The sequence below is a fragment of the Podarcis liolepis genome (assembly GCF_965112155.1).
Source record: "Podarcis liolepis genome assembly, chromosome: 1".
Taxonomy (NCBI): domain Eukaryota; kingdom Metazoa; phylum Chordata; class Lepidosauria; order Squamata; family Lacertidae; genus Podarcis; species Podarcis liolepis.
In genome coordinates, this window is record NC_139554.1 from 93,422,140 (window position 1) to 93,438,942 (window position 16,803).

Here is a 16,803-nt window from a genome sequence, read left to right on the forward strand (position 1 = left end):
AGCAAATATTCTCTTGTTAGGTACGAAGGAGAGAACATTTTAAACATTTCCTTAATGCCACAGAGTGTGTGCAGTTAAAACAGATACACAATTGGACCGCAGGTGTTTAAGTGCTGTTGGCTTTCAAGTCAATTCCCCAGTTGCTGATCTGTCTTGGGGAAGAATACAAAGCACCCATCTGCATCAGAGCACAGCATGTGCTTGAGGTCATTATTTTGAAAATTGAAGGGAACTCTGTTCTAAACCACCTGGGTGCTTTTGGAAATCCTCGTATCCCATTTGTAGAACATGGAAAACAAAGTAGGTAAGTACTAATTGTGGTTGAATTCAATGTAAGACATTATCATGCTTTTTACTGAAATGCTCCAGCCACTCCTAACCAAGCAGCTTTTTAGGCTTTTATTTTGCATTGGCCACAATATTATCCCCCACCTCCTATTATTATTATTTGGCCTTTGGAAATAATAAATTTAAGCCAGGCATGTGGTACCCATGATACACTTGCCCTTGGCAGTGGTGGCTAGTGTCCTTTGGGACTGACAGGGCAGGAAGCTGAATAGTAGCCAGAGCCAATGACAAGCAGAGACAACTAATTCTAGCCTTGCCCCCATCTTCCTTGCTGAATTCTACAAGGGCAGCACAGAGACTAGTGAGGACTGGTCTGAGGCTGCTTACACGCTATACCTTTAAAGAACGTTCTTTCCCTCAAAGAATTCTGGGCACTGTAGTTTGTTAAGGGTGACTGGGAACTGTAACTCTGTGATGGGTAAACTAACCCATAATCCCACAATCTGATAAATATTCAGCATTTTAATCAAGTTACTTGTTTTAACTGGTTTTCAAATGTAGCAGTATTATTTATTTATACATACATACATACATACATACATACATACATACATACATACATCACCTTTTCCCTCAGCAGAACTCAAGGTGGTTTAAAGATAAAAACAAGAATTGAAAACCAGCCTGCTTATCCAGGACTATTGCTTGCATATCAATATGGACACCCAAGACCTACCCAATTACCTCTTTGGGAGGAAGCGGGGTTTCTAGAAGGAAGTTTCCCACAGGACCCATGAAGGAGCTTCCAGCATGTCCCCTTCTAGGTATGCCTCCCAGATATTCCACCCACATAATTTAATAGATTCATCCGATGTAGAAATCAAGAGCTTGTTGTACACGCTTCTGATGGATTTGAGTTCATATCAATTTGGCACGGAGCACAAATCTATACATGAAGTAAGTTTGGTTTCAGTATAGTTCTACAAGACAGAACTCATTGTGCCCCATGTCAATTAATCGCCCGTTTTTGAAGTCTGAAGCAATATATCTTAGGATGTAAACAGAGAGATTCCTGACAGCCACTGCAGAAAATTAATTAGTTTCAGGAAAGCACAACAAGTTCCTACAGGAAGAGATACAACAGAGAAGCGAGGAGGGGGAAGAAAGATGCAGAACCTTAAACTTACCCTCAACACAACTTTCAGCTTAATAGAGCTGTCCACACCAGAGTGATCCAGTGGAAAGTTCTGCTCAAGTGTCATATCAGGATTTTTTAGTAAGTTGCCAAGCGATAACACAGAGGTCCCCAGGGCATTCTCCCGGTCCTTATCTTTTATCTAGAGGGGGCGGAAGCAAACAAGACAGTATGGTGAGTTACGATTGGTATGATGAGTTAGTTCCAACAATGTTTTAATCCTTTTACCAGTTGTTGAAAACTGCAGGAAGGGAGAGGGTGCTATTGTGCTTGAGTCCTGCTTGCCGGTTTCCCACAAGCATCTGATTGGTCTGAGAGAAGAGGAACCTGGACTAGGTGAGCCACTGACCCGATTCAGCAGCATTCTTCGTACGTTGTTAAAACATTTGTAGCACCATTGCTGTGGCTCAGCAGTGATTAACCACTGAACAAGAAGGCATTAAAAAAAAAATCACTAGATCAGCGTTTCCCAAACTTAGTCTCCAGCTGTTTCTGGACTAGAACTCCCACCATCGCTAGCTAGCAGGACCAGTGGTCGAGGATGGTGGGACTTGTAGCAGCTGGGGACCCAAGGTTTGGGAAACACTGATCTAGACTCATCATAAACTTTTTACTAAATTCTCCCCCCCCCCATTAACTGGGATGTTTAGGGTCTTTGTAGGAAATGCTCACATTTTTCTCCTCTCCCCCATTCCCCGCCAGAAGTTTATTGGATGAGGGAGGGCAGCATCTGATACCAAAGAATAGGCTATATTGGGGGAAGGGAGAAATGTGGTGATATCGAGGCAGCTGAAGAGTCAAAATTTACCCCAAAGGGCCACTTGAAGCCTCCTGTGGCTGTTTAGTGGGTGAGGGTTGTGTGCGTTTGTTACATGTATGAACTGTAGGTGTTTGCATGAAATATTAATGCTTTTACATGGTCTTTAATTGTAGAATGTATTTAGGTATAATGCATTTAGGTAACAAGAAACAAGTCAAAATAATAATACATGAGCATCTTATCATTGAATCTGAAGTCCCCAAAGGAAGGCTGAATAATATCTTTACTGCATCTACAAAAAACATAAATATGGTCCTTCCTTCCCACAAAGCCCAGTAGTCCCTTTCTCAGTAAAAATAATGACCCACTTCTTTGAAGTCCCTTTGCAAAGCAGCAACAGGAGCTTATATACACAAGAGCACGTGTATACAGAGCAGAAACCCGTGCCAATTATTATTATTCGGTCAAAGACCCATTAAGCATGAGCTCATGTTGTGCCACATGCTCGTAAAGCAAGAGAAGGCCAACTGACCTCCAAATGAAGAGACTGCGATGGAGCGCTGTGGACGAAGAATGTGAAGGCCTGGCCCCACGCAGGATCCTTGGTGAAATTACAGGTCTGAAGGGTAAGAGAGAAAGAACGACATCCACACATGAGCTACAGAACACTTGACCAACAATTATTCCCAACCTAGCTGAGAGAAGGCCCCATTCAATGGGACATACTCCCAAGTAGCCGCGCATAGTTTTACTCTGCTAGAAACTGAAGAGCAGGAGGTTTTACAGGACAGTATACCAATTCAGAAGACAGTTCCACTGACTTCAACGGAACATGTTTTGAAGGATGTATCGGTTTCCCTGTCTTAAGCACTACCTTCTTACCCAAAAGGGACAAAACCCAACCCTTAAAAAGCCTCTTACCCAGTTCACTTTCTTTAAGTCAGGCAAATAAACACACAGAACCAGTTAGGTGCCCTGTAGACTCCCCACCCACCCGTGACTCCCCCCACGATCTGATGAATGTTAATGCTGAAATACGCCAGCTGAGTTATAATTGATTGTAACTGAAACTCTATAGAAGTAGCCACAGTTTGCACCTGTATGGAAAGGGAGTTCTCTGCTGCTTGTTGCAGCAGGTTTTGAAAACCACACCACAAATAGGCTAGCAGCTGATCCAGTCAGCCTAGATCAATTAAAGCTGGAGCTCAATGTGGAACAAGAGAAAGTATTCCCCTCCACCCCTTGCTTAGGGTGCAATAATTGACCACAGTTGAAGCAGCTATGAAGAAGAGCTCAAGTCTTGAAAGACTCCTCCCTCTCAAACAGATTCATTGCCGGTGCCTTCAGTTAGCTAGTTGAAGCGGCAAGCCAAAGTACCTGTGTGCTAGCAGGCTTCCTCATGAGTAAAGAGGAAGATTTCTGCGGTCATGTCAAGCTGCAAGCTTACCGCAGGCAATTATTCTTAATGCAATGCCTGCGCTGACATAGCAGGAACACTGTGGGAAAACCAAGTGCCTCGCTATGGATGTATTCATTTGCACTCAGTTGCATCACTGGCTCTCAGGACATAGCCCAAGAAAAACAGCTGGAGCAGACGTACACTTAAGAAATGAATTTTTGGAAGGGGTGTAGCATCCATTTTGTAATCAGAGTGCCCAACTATATTAATACGACACAATGCATTATGTTCAAGACTTTTCCATACTATCAGTTTTTAATGCAACAAAAACAGACAAATTGCCCCTCATTTGTTACAGTCCCATTGCCTTCACCCTACTCAAGGGGATCTCAAACCTTCCCCAGACTCTGTGTGCTCTATTTTGTTCCTGAGAAAGCAAAATCCTTCCCAAAGGTAGCAACTCAATGGCGACAGTTATAGAATATAACAGCACAAACACCACAGGTTTGGCTATTTTGACCAACATTGTTATGGTTCGAACTCTGCTATGGGATTCTCAGAGCCTTTTGGTCCGACCTAGAAGTTTCATCTAAAAAGATTCCCGTAAAAAGTTACTGGTGGGTGCAAAAGTAGCCCAGTGTGCTAATTTTAGTTCCAAAATATGACTCTTGTCATTTCAATAATCTTAGCTATTTATTTATTTTTTAGTCAGAATGTCTCTTTGTTAAAAAAAACAACAACTTCCATGTTGGCTGTATGTTCTTAAAGGAGGGTCCATCCAACCACATACAAAAGAAATATTTACAACACAGCTGTGTAACTATTCCCACCAGCCCAAGAAATGCAGTCACTTCCACCCAGTAAGTGGGGACAGGACATCACACCACACATATTTCATTGGGGCAGCACCTACAAAACACCAAAGTGTTGCTTTTTAATTATCCGAGAAGGTACACATGTATCCAAGATGTGACATTGCTACTGGAAAACCACATATTGCCCCATGAAGACAACTGTCCATTCAAGTGTTTAAAAACAAAAAACAGTAATTCTGACACCCCCTTACCTTGCTTCTATGAGTTTTGTTGCCCACTGTGAGTAGGACAAAGGAAGAAGGTTCGCGTTCCATCTTCTTTATTATTTAAATTTTTGAAAGAAAAGACAGTGTCAATAGCATCATGAATTCCAAAACACAAGGAGGTGTATTGAACAGGGAGGCTGATGTTAGGTATTAGAAAACTGGGAGTTCTGCAAGATCTGGGAAGGGACAGGAACCCTGTTCTGAGCAGAACTTTAATAATTAAAACAGTAATAATTAATAATAATAATAATTTATTATTTATACCCCGCCCATCTGGCTGGGTTTCCCCAGTACATTCTCCACAAAATGCAATGAAAGACAGTGTTACACCCTGCATTTATTTCACTGAGTGGAGTTAAGCCATACATGTTTGGAGCTAGAATTTGGGCATGATATGGTAAAGATAACCTTACAGGGGTCAGCAGCAATTGCTGCTGCTGCTCTTGCAATACAAGACTGTCGAGTTCATCCATTATAGCTGAAGCACAAAACAGCCACACGGCAAGTATAAATCAGAAGACTACAACCAAGCTGCCAAATATGTCAAACACAATTCAAGTTTGCATTACAATGACAGATGCAGCACCATTTATGACTAGACAATTATGGTCTTGCTAGAGGTGGCCCAGTAGCTGGGAAAACTAATAATAGGAATAACCAATAACTATTGAATCAGGGCTGGTCCAAAAATAATAATGGCTAGCTTTTTGAAATATAAACTTGCTTTTATGGCACCACAAGGGCTAGAAACATGCTTTTGAATGCATGGAAGCAGAGACCACCCATGTATTTTACTGGGCTCCATTGATCATAGGTAAGTGCTATGAATGTCTTGTGCATTGCCTAATCTGGAGTTAAACATTCCTCCTACATGCTGCTCACCAGTTTAGCCTCACCTGCACCATCAACTACAGTGTCTCTGTTCTTCCTTTTGGTATGGGACACTGACATACCATTGAGAAACAAACATTAACCCCATAGATGCAACATATTTTAGGGTTTTAGCCATGGCATCCATTCAGTAGGCTGGTTCAGCGTGTGTGCCCCTTTTGAGACACAGGGGACTCTGAAGCATTTACCTTGATGTATCTGTCTTTTCTATATTTCTTTGCTCCACAGTCACCATTGTAATATTCAAACTGATTTTTCTGTATTAGGGAAGATATTTAGGAAGGAATACAAAAACAACAGTTAGGTGTCGTACAGCAGCAGTTGATCGCTTGCCCCAGGTAGGCTCACCAAGGGTCAAGCTTGATGTCATTTCAGCACCAAGGATATTTTCCTTCTAAAGCCTTCCATAAAAGTTGGTCTGTTTTTTATCCTGGCTGTTAGGTTTTATGCTGCTCTTCTTATTCTACTGTGTTTTAAAGAATATACATGCTTGTTTTAATTATGTTTTCTGATTTTGGAAGACGCCCTTGAAATCTGATTGACAGGCAGGATATAGATCCCCGGAACAAACAGATGTAGTGTAGGATTAGGTCTATGGACACAAAAGAAGAAAAGAACAGGACATTGCTGCCAGCAAAGGGAATCCCAGAAAATAGCAAATCACCTAGCAGGAAAAGGAGTCCTTGCTTCCTTCTCAAAAACAAAGGCTGTTTTTGCTTTGTTTTCAGTTCTAAGGATAACATGGGTCAGAAGCTAATTTTACTGAAAGTAGATCAGCAGCATACATAATTGTGAACAAGGGCTTAATCTCAAATCTAGCAACAGACAAGGAATTCAATTCAGTTTGAATTTAAAGTTGAAACTTTCAAATTTGCATTTTCTGAAACAACGTGAGAACTGAAATGCAGCTAGCCTTCGAAAGTTGCACTCCCTGGAATTTTGAGGTGCAGTTTTCCTACCAAACGATGTTTGCCAACATAACACAATGGGTAAAATGGTGCATAAAATGAATTTATTAGTGAAAATGCAGAATGCATATTATTATTTTTTTAATCACAAACATCTGCAGAAGTGTGGAGAACTGAATTTAAGACTGTAAAAAGGTGAAACTGAAAGAACTGAAGCTGACAGATCATTCCATTCTAGGGAGGGAAGACTTTTCAGCCAGCTAAATTCTGAACTTTCCTTCCCTCACTTCATCCCCTAAACAGGTGAACCCCTCCCTCGTGGAGCCTTCGCAGAATGCTTGGTCTTATTCATTTTGTTGTTTGAAATCTCAACTTCCGCTTTTATTTTTAAAAACCCATCGGTTCACTTTTGGAAGTCACAGATTTGTATACTCGTCATTCACCTCCTTTCTGAAATAGAAGTTTTCAGAACTTGGAAGGCATTAGCAAAGTTGTGGATACTAGTTTCCAGATAACACAATTATTATCTCAGCCAAACTGGGATGCTTGGCACCAAAGCAGCAGCATTCGGTGCACACCAGAGATGGGGAACTGTGGCTGCCCAGGTGTTGTTGAACGGCAACTCCAACCATCCCTGGGCCAAATGACAATTGGTATCCAACCACACCTAGAGGCCCACAGGTCCTCCATCTCTGCCACTGCATCATGAGCATGCAGACACTAGCAATTGGATTGTGTGCAGCTGGACAGTTTGAAAGTGTTGTTCCATCAGTTTACTCACAGGAAGATTGAAAGCCCTGTCCAAATACACAATGAGAATTGCTGTGGCAAAACCATTCTTGTCCTGTGGGAGGGAAATGAAATCCAAAATAAGACAAGAGCTTTTTTGATATCCTCACATGCAAAGCTGGTCTTGCGGACAGAGTTACTGTTACTGTTACTATTCATCTGCCATGTGGCTGGGCAGGGGAACAATCAGGATGCAAATACCAACATGAGTTGACCACAAGCTGCAGCCTTGCCCTAAACAGACAATGAGCCACTTCTAAAATTTCCATGCCAATTGATTGACTGTCCAATCAATGCACAGGGCTTCCTTAGCCCTTAGTTAAGGAAGGACTTTAAATGCAGCCACCACAAGAAATGGTTGAATTATGTGGCTAGCAAAGTACACACAGGCACAGAATGGAACTTAGATCCTTTCAATCAACTTGCGGCAAGTATCTCACTTCGGCCGACTCTGATCTCTCAGAAACACTCACCTCGCAAAGTTTCTCTTGATTGGTGACCAGAGAAAACCACTCAACCTTTAAATGCACATGTCCACTTGCAATCTTGCTTAAGGGGAACCACTTTGTAAAGAAAGAAAAAGCACATCAGTGTCATAAATGCACATTAACCTGCAAGTGTGTCATGAATTGTGCACCAGGGGGAACTGAAGTGGCAGAACCAGCCATTTATCTTTAGTGCTTTATGGGGCTGAGTCTATCCGAGGTACACTTTAAAACCTTGATGTGCTTAAACTGCATTTTTATTGCTGGAATGGTGAGGTCCATAATAGACTCTGCTCCAATAAAGAGGCCCAGCTTGAAAATACATAGGGTACTTAATTCTCCCGATTAATTGACAAGCACCTGCAGCTTTAAACTTTTCTGTCATGGTCCTTTGGTACTGCAGTATAACAACCTTTCTGTCCGTGTGTTCCTTGCCTGCCTTTTACACATCAGCAAATTGCTCTCGGGTCAAAAGAGCCTCAAGATTATAAGTCTTCAAATGACTTATGGTTCATCCTACAGCTAGCAGTATTTGGGCTATGATTTCAGTATTTTTACCCCAGTTTAAAGTTGTATTCAAAGCAGTTCCCACCCCCAACTTGCATATGTGTGTGCATACACACACAGAGAGAATTATAGGCATCTAATAAAATAGGCAAAAACTTTCTTGGGCAAAAGCCTATTTTATTAGATGCCTATAATTCTCTCTGTGTGTGTATGCTACTCTTTGTAGCTTTTGTAATCTTCCATCAGCTGTTTTGTTCAAACACTTAATATATTCAATGATAGTCATGAGAACTCAAGGTGATTTAAATCATCCCTATGGATCATTAAAATTTCGTAAAACTTCAAAGCCTATCGCAAAATCTGCACGCTTTCAAGAAACATTATAAAATGAAGAGTTAATGTGAGAACACATTTTACCTCATCAACAACTCTGTCTTTCATCACATCTGCAAGGTTTATAAGCAAGCTGTAAAAAGACAGAACAAGAATAAGATGTTTAGGGACTGTAGTATCTTTCCTTGCTTCTATGAGTTATAAACAGAACATGTATTGATGTTCCTGGTGTTCACATCTCCTCACCTGCATCAATTATGAATGGGTTGTGCTTTTTGATCAACAGAACCCTCTGTTCTAAAGTAATGCAAACGCACACAGAACAGAGGTGCAGAAAAACGATCCCTTTAGTATCATGGAATATTTTGCCTCCTCCCCACCATCTCCAACTGTGTGGCTACATTGCCTTAGAAATGTCCAGTGGCTCTTGCAGATTCTAATCATCTATTGTTCACCAGGAAGCTGTGCAGCCCTTAAAATGAACTCAGAAGCAGCAAGGTTTGAGGGAGCTCCTTAAATCAAACAAGAACTAAGATAGTTGCTTCTTACATAAATTGGTAGGTTCATTCCCCCCCCCCCTAATCCATAGGAATTAGAACTGGCTCAGACAATGAACAGTTCCTTGTCTCAGGTAGGGATGGAGGAGGAATTCGTTTGGACTGCTTTATGAAGCATCTTGACAGTCCTGATCTTGCTTGTGGATTCAAACACAGCACCTGACGAAATCATGCACTTCTCTGAATTTTGCAATGTAGTTTTGAGTGTACTCCAAAAAGTACACACAAATATACATATTTTATGGTTAAAATGCATATTTACTGGGCATTGAAAAGTATGCATTTTGCAGGTGCTAGGCTGCAGCATTCTACACAAGTAGCAATTTCTGAACCAACCTCAAGGGTAGCCCCACGTAGAGGGCTTTGCAATTGTTCAGTGTAGTTTGCCAAGCTACTCCTGTCTAGGAATGAAATATTACTTTTAAACTTACCAATGTGTTTAAAAAGGAAAAGGTATAACTGTACTGAGACTATACCACTGCAGAATACAGATAGAGCAAATGTATGTCAGAATGCTTTCCCTTGCGCTTGCGCATGCGCATGCGCGCGCGCACACACACACACACACACACACACATATAAAACAAACTAGCATGCATGTCAGGGAGAGAAATTTAACTATTCTCTACCCTCTAGCCGTTGATGGCAGAATGCTTTTGAAGCAGGAAAGTACTGCAATCTGCATTTCCCCCATCTGAATTCAGAAATGGTATAGCCCATGGAGGGTTGTACCATGGCACTTTTCTTTTAATACTAATTGCACTGGCTCTTTTGCTGCAAGAGCGGCAGAAAGAGATAAAGAAGAAGGTTGCACAGACGAAAGAGGAAAATTTATATCCATCACCTGCCCAGAAAGTCATCTTTATCGGGATCTTCATCATACAGGTCTACCTCTAGATCCTGACCAGGTATCTCATGAACAACAAACTATAGGGGGGAAGAGAGAGTGCGTTAAAGTAACAGAATATTGTACAGCTATTTTTCTCAAAATGCAGTTGCACAAATGCAAGCCTTCCTATTATTCTGAAGCTGGCAGAAAGCGAACTTTCCTGTTTGCCAAGCACAATCCTGCAGAAGTGGGGAAGATGCCGAAATGCCTCCATGCCCTTTCATGGTGCTCAATTAAAATCAGAAAGGTACATGATTTCCCTTCTTGTAACTCAGGAAAGGGGAGCCATTTTTAGCCTGACGGTCGCCTTCTCTTTTGGACAATCTTCTTAGGGCAATGTGCCATAGACAAAAACGGGTAGAGTGATGAGTGTAAATTATCCTTGTAGGGTAGGCAAATTTCTGCACCCACTCACCCACCCACCCTTTATAGTCTCCATTCAGGCAAACATTAGCAGAGTTCACACTCCCATTCCAGCCAAGCACAAAAGTGGATGCAATGGGGGGCTAAGGGGCTGCGGCCTTTGGAGAGTCTCATGGGCCAGATAGAGAGACTTGGAGGGCCACACCTGATGCCTAGACCCCTGATGAAGCTTAATGAGGGCCTTGCTCATTAAAGCCTTGCTACACCATTCAAGCAAACAAATGTTGGGTAAGGAGCCAGTAGTGAAATATTTCACAGGGAACTTTCCCCATCTACTCCAGTTCAATTTTACTTACTCATATAAGTAGTGATCTGCCTTCTTCCAAAGGTAAGGCTTTTTTATTTTATTTAAGTACCTTAACTTGGTTGTGTCTAGAATTCTGAACAAGGAGAGAGCACTGCATTCCAGCTTATTGCTAGTAAGAGTTCAAGGAGAATTGTCACCTCAAACATTTCGTTCCAGATGGGGTTCAGGTTCCTGTGCACTGTCTTGCTTCGGAATTGCACCTGACCAACCCTCAGAAGAGCATAAGGGTCCGACTTCCCAAGGAAATTGTCCATTTGGACAAGATTTTCAGCTTCTTGTAGGTATACTCTTATTACTCCCTTGGAGAGCAAAACAAAAACACAGAGAAACATTAAAATATATAGACTTTGAATCCTCGCTAGATGCCTACATTGTAAAAAGCTACAATTAAGAAAACCCTATAAACACAGCAGTAAGAAACATGCCTGCTGTCTATCACTACGGAAGCTGGTTAATGAAATTTGACAAGGTTTAGCTTTTTACTAAAATAATCCATCAGAGTATTTACTGCAGACTCATTCCCAGCCTGCCATGTTCTCTGTACCTCCCCATAAGGAAAGAATCAAGTGGTGGGTAAGAGCAAATGCAAACCAGAGGTATAGTACAACTCTTTCGGTAGGGATTCCATCGCACACACCAGCAAATTCAGGTTGCACAATTTAAAGCCGATATGAGGTTCTTACGAAACATGCCCAACTTGCTCCCAGAATTGCAACTTTTGCGATAAGGGAAGAGAAAATACCATGGAAATTGCTACAATATTGTGTAGCCCCCCCCCTCAAACAAATTGGAGTGAATGCTCATTAAATAGCCAACACCATCTCATCTCCCTGCAAACAAAGCAGGACAAACTGTCCCTTGCCTGAAGGTGACTTGGGCAAAGAAGCTAGAGGACAATGCTTGTTTAGAGAGTGCTCTTACTCCTTGAGCCAAGATTTAAAGAACACCATTCTCAGACACGACTCACGTATGGTATAGGGAACTTCAAGCGAGAAATGTCAATGTTCTTTTTCAGTGGGATGGTGATTCTGTTTGGCAGCACCAACCGGGCAGCAATGAGATCTTGAATCAAGGTATCTGAAAATGAACTGAAAGAGGAAAAACCACACATTTTATTTTTTAAATGCTTTGTACAGCAGCTGTGTTTAAGGCAGACCTATCAAGCTCAAAGCCACAGCTACAAAGTTGATTGTCTTGCCACAAATAACCCAGAAGAGGAATGGGTGTATGTGTCCTGGTTAAATTTCACATGCTTGGGTTGTTGTTTTTTTGCTTCAGCAGTAAAAAGGAAAATCACATTGGCTCATGCTGGAGGAACTCTAGGGTAGCCTTTGCCAACCTAGTGCCATGGACTGTCATTAAAAAAATCTCATTACAAAGCCAAATATCTGAATGCCCACAATATTAAATCTGAGAAAAGTTACAAAGCAAGCTAATAAATCCCACAAGCGCAACTGTGGCAAAATATATTCTTATCCTTCCCCACCGTTTGAGAAGAGTTCATATATTTTCTGGGATGTCAAAAAGTAACAAAGGCATTCCATGTGATGGGCAGAGAGACACTCTGCGTACCTACAGCCACTAGTATGGAACAGAAGGGGGGTTAGAAATGGCCTTCATTTTGGAGATTGTAATGTGTGAATTGGTCCCAACACGACTCTGACATCTCTGGCACATCACCTTCCTTCAGATACAAGCCTTTTCCTTAGGATGATGGAAACAAGTGAACATTTACCTAATGCCTGGAGCATCTAAGAGGTTCGTCAGTCCTGCCCAACTGATTTCCAAATGCTATATTAGGAATTAAAAGAGAGAGGGAGGGAGAGGGAGAAACCATGAGTTTAGCCACAGGAACAAACATGTATGTATTTACTTATAAACAAACAAATCTGTATAATACAGAACTGGCAAACAGTAGGGACCAAATTAGGAGCAAAGCTATTTTTTGGCCTATTTAGCTGAATATTCTCTACAGTTGTGGTCCTCAAGATGTTGTTGCACTATAGTTCCCATCACCCTTGACCGTTGGCCATGCTGGCTGAGGCTGATGGGAGCTGAAGTCCAACATCTCTAGGACCACAAGTTCCACACCCATGTTCTACAGAGATTGGCCTTTTCATCGAGGATTGAGCCTGGAACTTTTGCTTGGAAACCTTTGTGCATTAAAATCCAGCAGTACAGAATACAACGAATGCCAATAGATCCCTCAAACACTTGAAATCTCCCAATTAACATGCCTGTCATAAGCCTGCCGGTGAAGGGTGGGTAATTAATAGCAATAACAATAGTTAATTCCATTTGTCTCTAATGTGTGGGCACGTCAGTTTGGTATGAGAGCTGTGCAGTGTGGTAATTCCGACTGGGTTCAGATTACTCACAAACACTGAAGGCTTGGAGAGTCATGCAGCCCTAACTCATGCCTATTATAAAGAAATTGTGGCTGCTACCATGAGTTCCACAAGCAAAGAATTAGCACACACATCGTGGAAGCCTCAGGGCAACAATGTGCTTGAAAAGGAGACGAACTTGAGGCTTGCCATACTGTCTGGATCCTTCCCATATATTTGTTCAGTGTGCGTCAACTTTCTCAACTCAATTAGGCATGCCTAAGTCAGGGTGGTATTTTGCAGCACAATAAATCGCAATGCCGTTTCCAAAGCCAGCAATATGAGTTCTGGAACTGGTTAACCTGTATTTTAAATTGGTTTAAATTGTTTCCCCCCCCCTCTCTTTCCCCCCATTATGTTTTTACCGTGATTTTATTGGTGTTAGCCGCCCTGAGCCTGGCTCTTTATTAATTATTATTAATTATTATTATTAATTACTATTATTAATTATTATTATTATTATTATTATTATTAATTGAGGGCTCATCCAGACTTCCTTTTGTGCCGCGTTTCTAGCCACAGATCCATTCTTTAAAGCTCTGTGTCCGTGTTAAAGAGCGGGCTTTCCTGAGGAAAGCTGCAGTCCCACCCCCCTCTAAAAAGCACGCAGATGTGGAGCTTAAAAGTCCAGACTTGTGCTTTCACCAGACATGGTCCCTCCAGATGCTTTCCATCCCTAGTCTAAGTATTTAACAAATTCCAAAACTTTTTAGAAATGGCATTATCATTCAAAACCTACGTACCATAAGGCATTTTGCTTTTCTTACGTAACAGAAAACACCACAGCCCTAAGAGAAGAATTTAAGCTTTCTTCCTAGAAGCAGCCCTACCATGCAGCCATAAGTATATAGTAGGGAAGCTACTGGGGCGATTGCCCCGGGTGCAAATTTTTTAGAGGCGCGCCCCAGCCCAAGAAGGTATGCATGCATGTCCTGCCGGTGCTCCACGACAGCAGCAGCACTGAGTGGAGGCGCTGGTTAGGGGGTGCAATACTTGTCTTAAGGGACACAATTCTTTCCTTGCCCCGGGTACTGGCAACCCATGCTATGCCACTGCATGCAGCAGGGGGAAGTGACCACCCTGAGAGAGTGCCTCTTTCTGGAGATAGAGGCACTATTGAACTTTATTTCTGGCAGCAAAACGTACTGAGCCAGAAATGATCTTTCTGAGACTAAGCAAAATGAGAACAAGCCTCAATGATTTAATGACCCCTGCAGAAGGAGATCAAAGGCTGTCACCCTATTCACACTTAGTACTAAGGGCAAGCCCCTTTCAACACAGTAGCATTTGCCTCTAAGGAATGTGTATGGGATTAAGGTTGTACATTATGCCCTCCCCTCCCCTCCCTTCCCCATCTTGCACCTCTGTTTTAATTGCCACCTTTCCCACAGTGCACCAGAAAGCTCACAAGCATTTGGAAAAGGTCTACTGATTACCTTTACTTTGTGCCTCCTTTAAGTGACACGCTGACCAATATGTAAATTAAAAGCAGAAGTAAACTCCAGACTAGAATTCATAACTTACAGGTTTCTGGATGAAAAACAAGGTTACAGCACCAATGAAAGGTGGATCTGTCAGCAGGGGCTCCAGTATCACTCGCAATGTCCCATACAACTACAAAAGGCAAGGAAACCACATTTAGTGTAATGTTTTCAGCCACTCACACCATTTAGTAAACTGAAAGTAAAGTGCAACTATACATACCTGTATTCCTTTCATTCCTGCTTTGAACTTGGACAATTCCATGTGAATTTCACAGTCACCTATATAACTGAGAAAGGGTTCAAATTAGCATGTCACTAATCTTCAAGGAAAAAAGCCCTTGAAATACAGAATACCAAATGCCCTTCTCATTGTCCTAAGCGGCTTTCCTTAGCTGCAAGTCAGTTGATCACAAAATCAAGAAGGAAACCCAGTTGCAAGATCCCTGTAAACAATGGGACAAGAGACCAGATTTTCCAAGCGGGGCTGGCCCACCTGCTTTGAGCGGCTGGATCAGCAGGGGCAGCAGATCCAAACTCCAAGGAATGCATCACCTTCCGCTGCTACTATTAATATTTGATGTTTTATTATTATTTTTATATGTGTTGGGAACCACCCAGAGTGGCTGGGGCAACCCAGCCAGATGGGCAGGGTATAAATAAATAAAATATTATCATATTATTACTGCTGCTGCTGCCCTGTGGCATGCACTGGAGTGGCATCTAGGCAAGTAGGAGGTGCTGCTGGTTTCCTCCCACCCTTGTCCCCACTGTAGATCTTTATCCCTGCCTTGTTCCAGATGTAGATCGTCACTCATTCCTTCTTGCCTGGGGACACACCATACTGTAGTCCACCTCAAGTGCCAAAATGTCTTGGACCAGCCATGTCCCCAGGCAAATACATTTTATAAGGTTTCCGAACAAATATGTTTTACAGTTTGCTCACCTGTCATAGGCAGCTGGCAGCTGCTTAGAAAAGTCAATTTATCTCTCAGATATTTGCTACTACTTCTTACTATGCTTCTTAGAAACCATAGCTTCCCCCACCCATTGTTTGGATTGTAAGAGAGCAAAACACATCTAAATAAACATAGGTCTCAAGATTAGCTTTATGCCACTGGTTAGGGGGCAACAGACTTGCATGCATCTTTTTCTCATCTTTAGAGAGAGACTGATCAAAGCACATATTTGTACCAGACTAGTCTCACAGCTTCAGATCAGATGAACAGTTAGTACACATGAAACATATAAGGTTAGCAAGTGACTAAACGCAGCTATCCTACACTCCGGATCTCTCAAGTTCAATCCAATTGAATCTGATGAGATTCGAATCCGCAAAGACATACACACAATAATCAGGCTGCAAAATTTCTTTTCATTTTCCAGTTATTTGCAGCTATACAAGTCTAGAACTGAGAGGTACCAGAACTGTTCAGATTTTATGTTCAGCACTGAAAGGAGGTTTAGAATTAAACACCTGCTTAGGAAAGGAAACTGATGAGGAACCTGTGTCCTTCCAGATGTTTTTGGACTCTATTAGCTCCAGCCTGCATAGCCAACGGTCAGGGATGATGGGAACTGGAGGATGCAACATTTGGGGGAAATCACAGGTTCCAGAGAACCATAGCTGAAGACTACTGCAAACAAGAGTGCCAAAAACTACTATTTTAAGAAATCTATAATTTTTGTAGGGCCATTGCAACAAGTGATTTGCACATGAAACTTTGGGAGGCTTTGAAGACGATCGTCAGCTGGCTAAAATACTTGATCAAAAATAGCATTTAACGTGTCTGCTCATGATTAAAAGAGCTTCAGGAAACCATTTCAGAAAACTGTTCTGCGCCTACTGAGAAGTGTGATTAAGTCCCTTGCTGCCAGACAAATATCTAACTGGGGTATCATCACATGGGGTGCTGTGGCCTCCAAACATCAGATGAAAGACAAACATACATCTGCAGAGTGTTCACACACAAGTTTCTTTTTTTTCTTTCATGCGCAAGAAAAAAATGTCATATGTGAAGCCCCAAGTTGGAATGCAGACTGTGTAACTGGGTTTAAACTCAGAAGTACAAAAGACGACAATAAATATGTTCAGTTTGCTTTGAAATCATACTACTGCATTT

At 41.9% G+C, this 16,803-nt stretch overlaps 1 protein-coding gene across 1 annotated transcript in view; it reads right to left on the reverse strand.

Moving 5' to 3' along the window:
- ESYT3 (extended synaptotagmin 3) overlaps nt 1-16,803 on the reverse strand; it is a 41,390-nt gene that overhangs the window by 6,441 nt on the left and 18,146 nt on the right. Inside the window, exons 5-17 of the mRNA XM_083489295.1 lie at nt 14,904-14,970; nt 14,724-14,813; nt 12,548-12,603; nt 11,780-11,900; nt 10,950-11,111; nt 10,038-10,120; nt 8,721-8,769; nt 7,785-7,874; nt 7,304-7,366; nt 5,803-5,871; nt 4,709-4,774; nt 2,776-2,862; nt 1,476-1,625 (exon numbers count right to left, since the gene is read on the reverse strand). Of these exons, the coding sequence (XP_083345421.1) occupies nt 1,476-1,625; nt 2,776-2,862; nt 4,709-4,774; nt 5,803-5,871; nt 7,304-7,366; nt 7,785-7,874; nt 8,721-8,769; nt 10,038-10,120; nt 10,950-11,111; nt 11,780-11,900; nt 12,548-12,603; nt 14,724-14,813; nt 14,904-14,970 (1,153 nt within the window). The remainder of the gene's footprint in view (nt 1-1,475; nt 1,626-2,775; nt 2,863-4,708; nt 4,775-5,802; nt 5,872-7,303; nt 7,367-7,784; nt 7,875-8,720; nt 8,770-10,037; nt 10,121-10,949; nt 11,112-11,779; nt 11,901-12,547; nt 12,604-14,723; nt 14,814-14,903; nt 14,971-16,803) is intronic.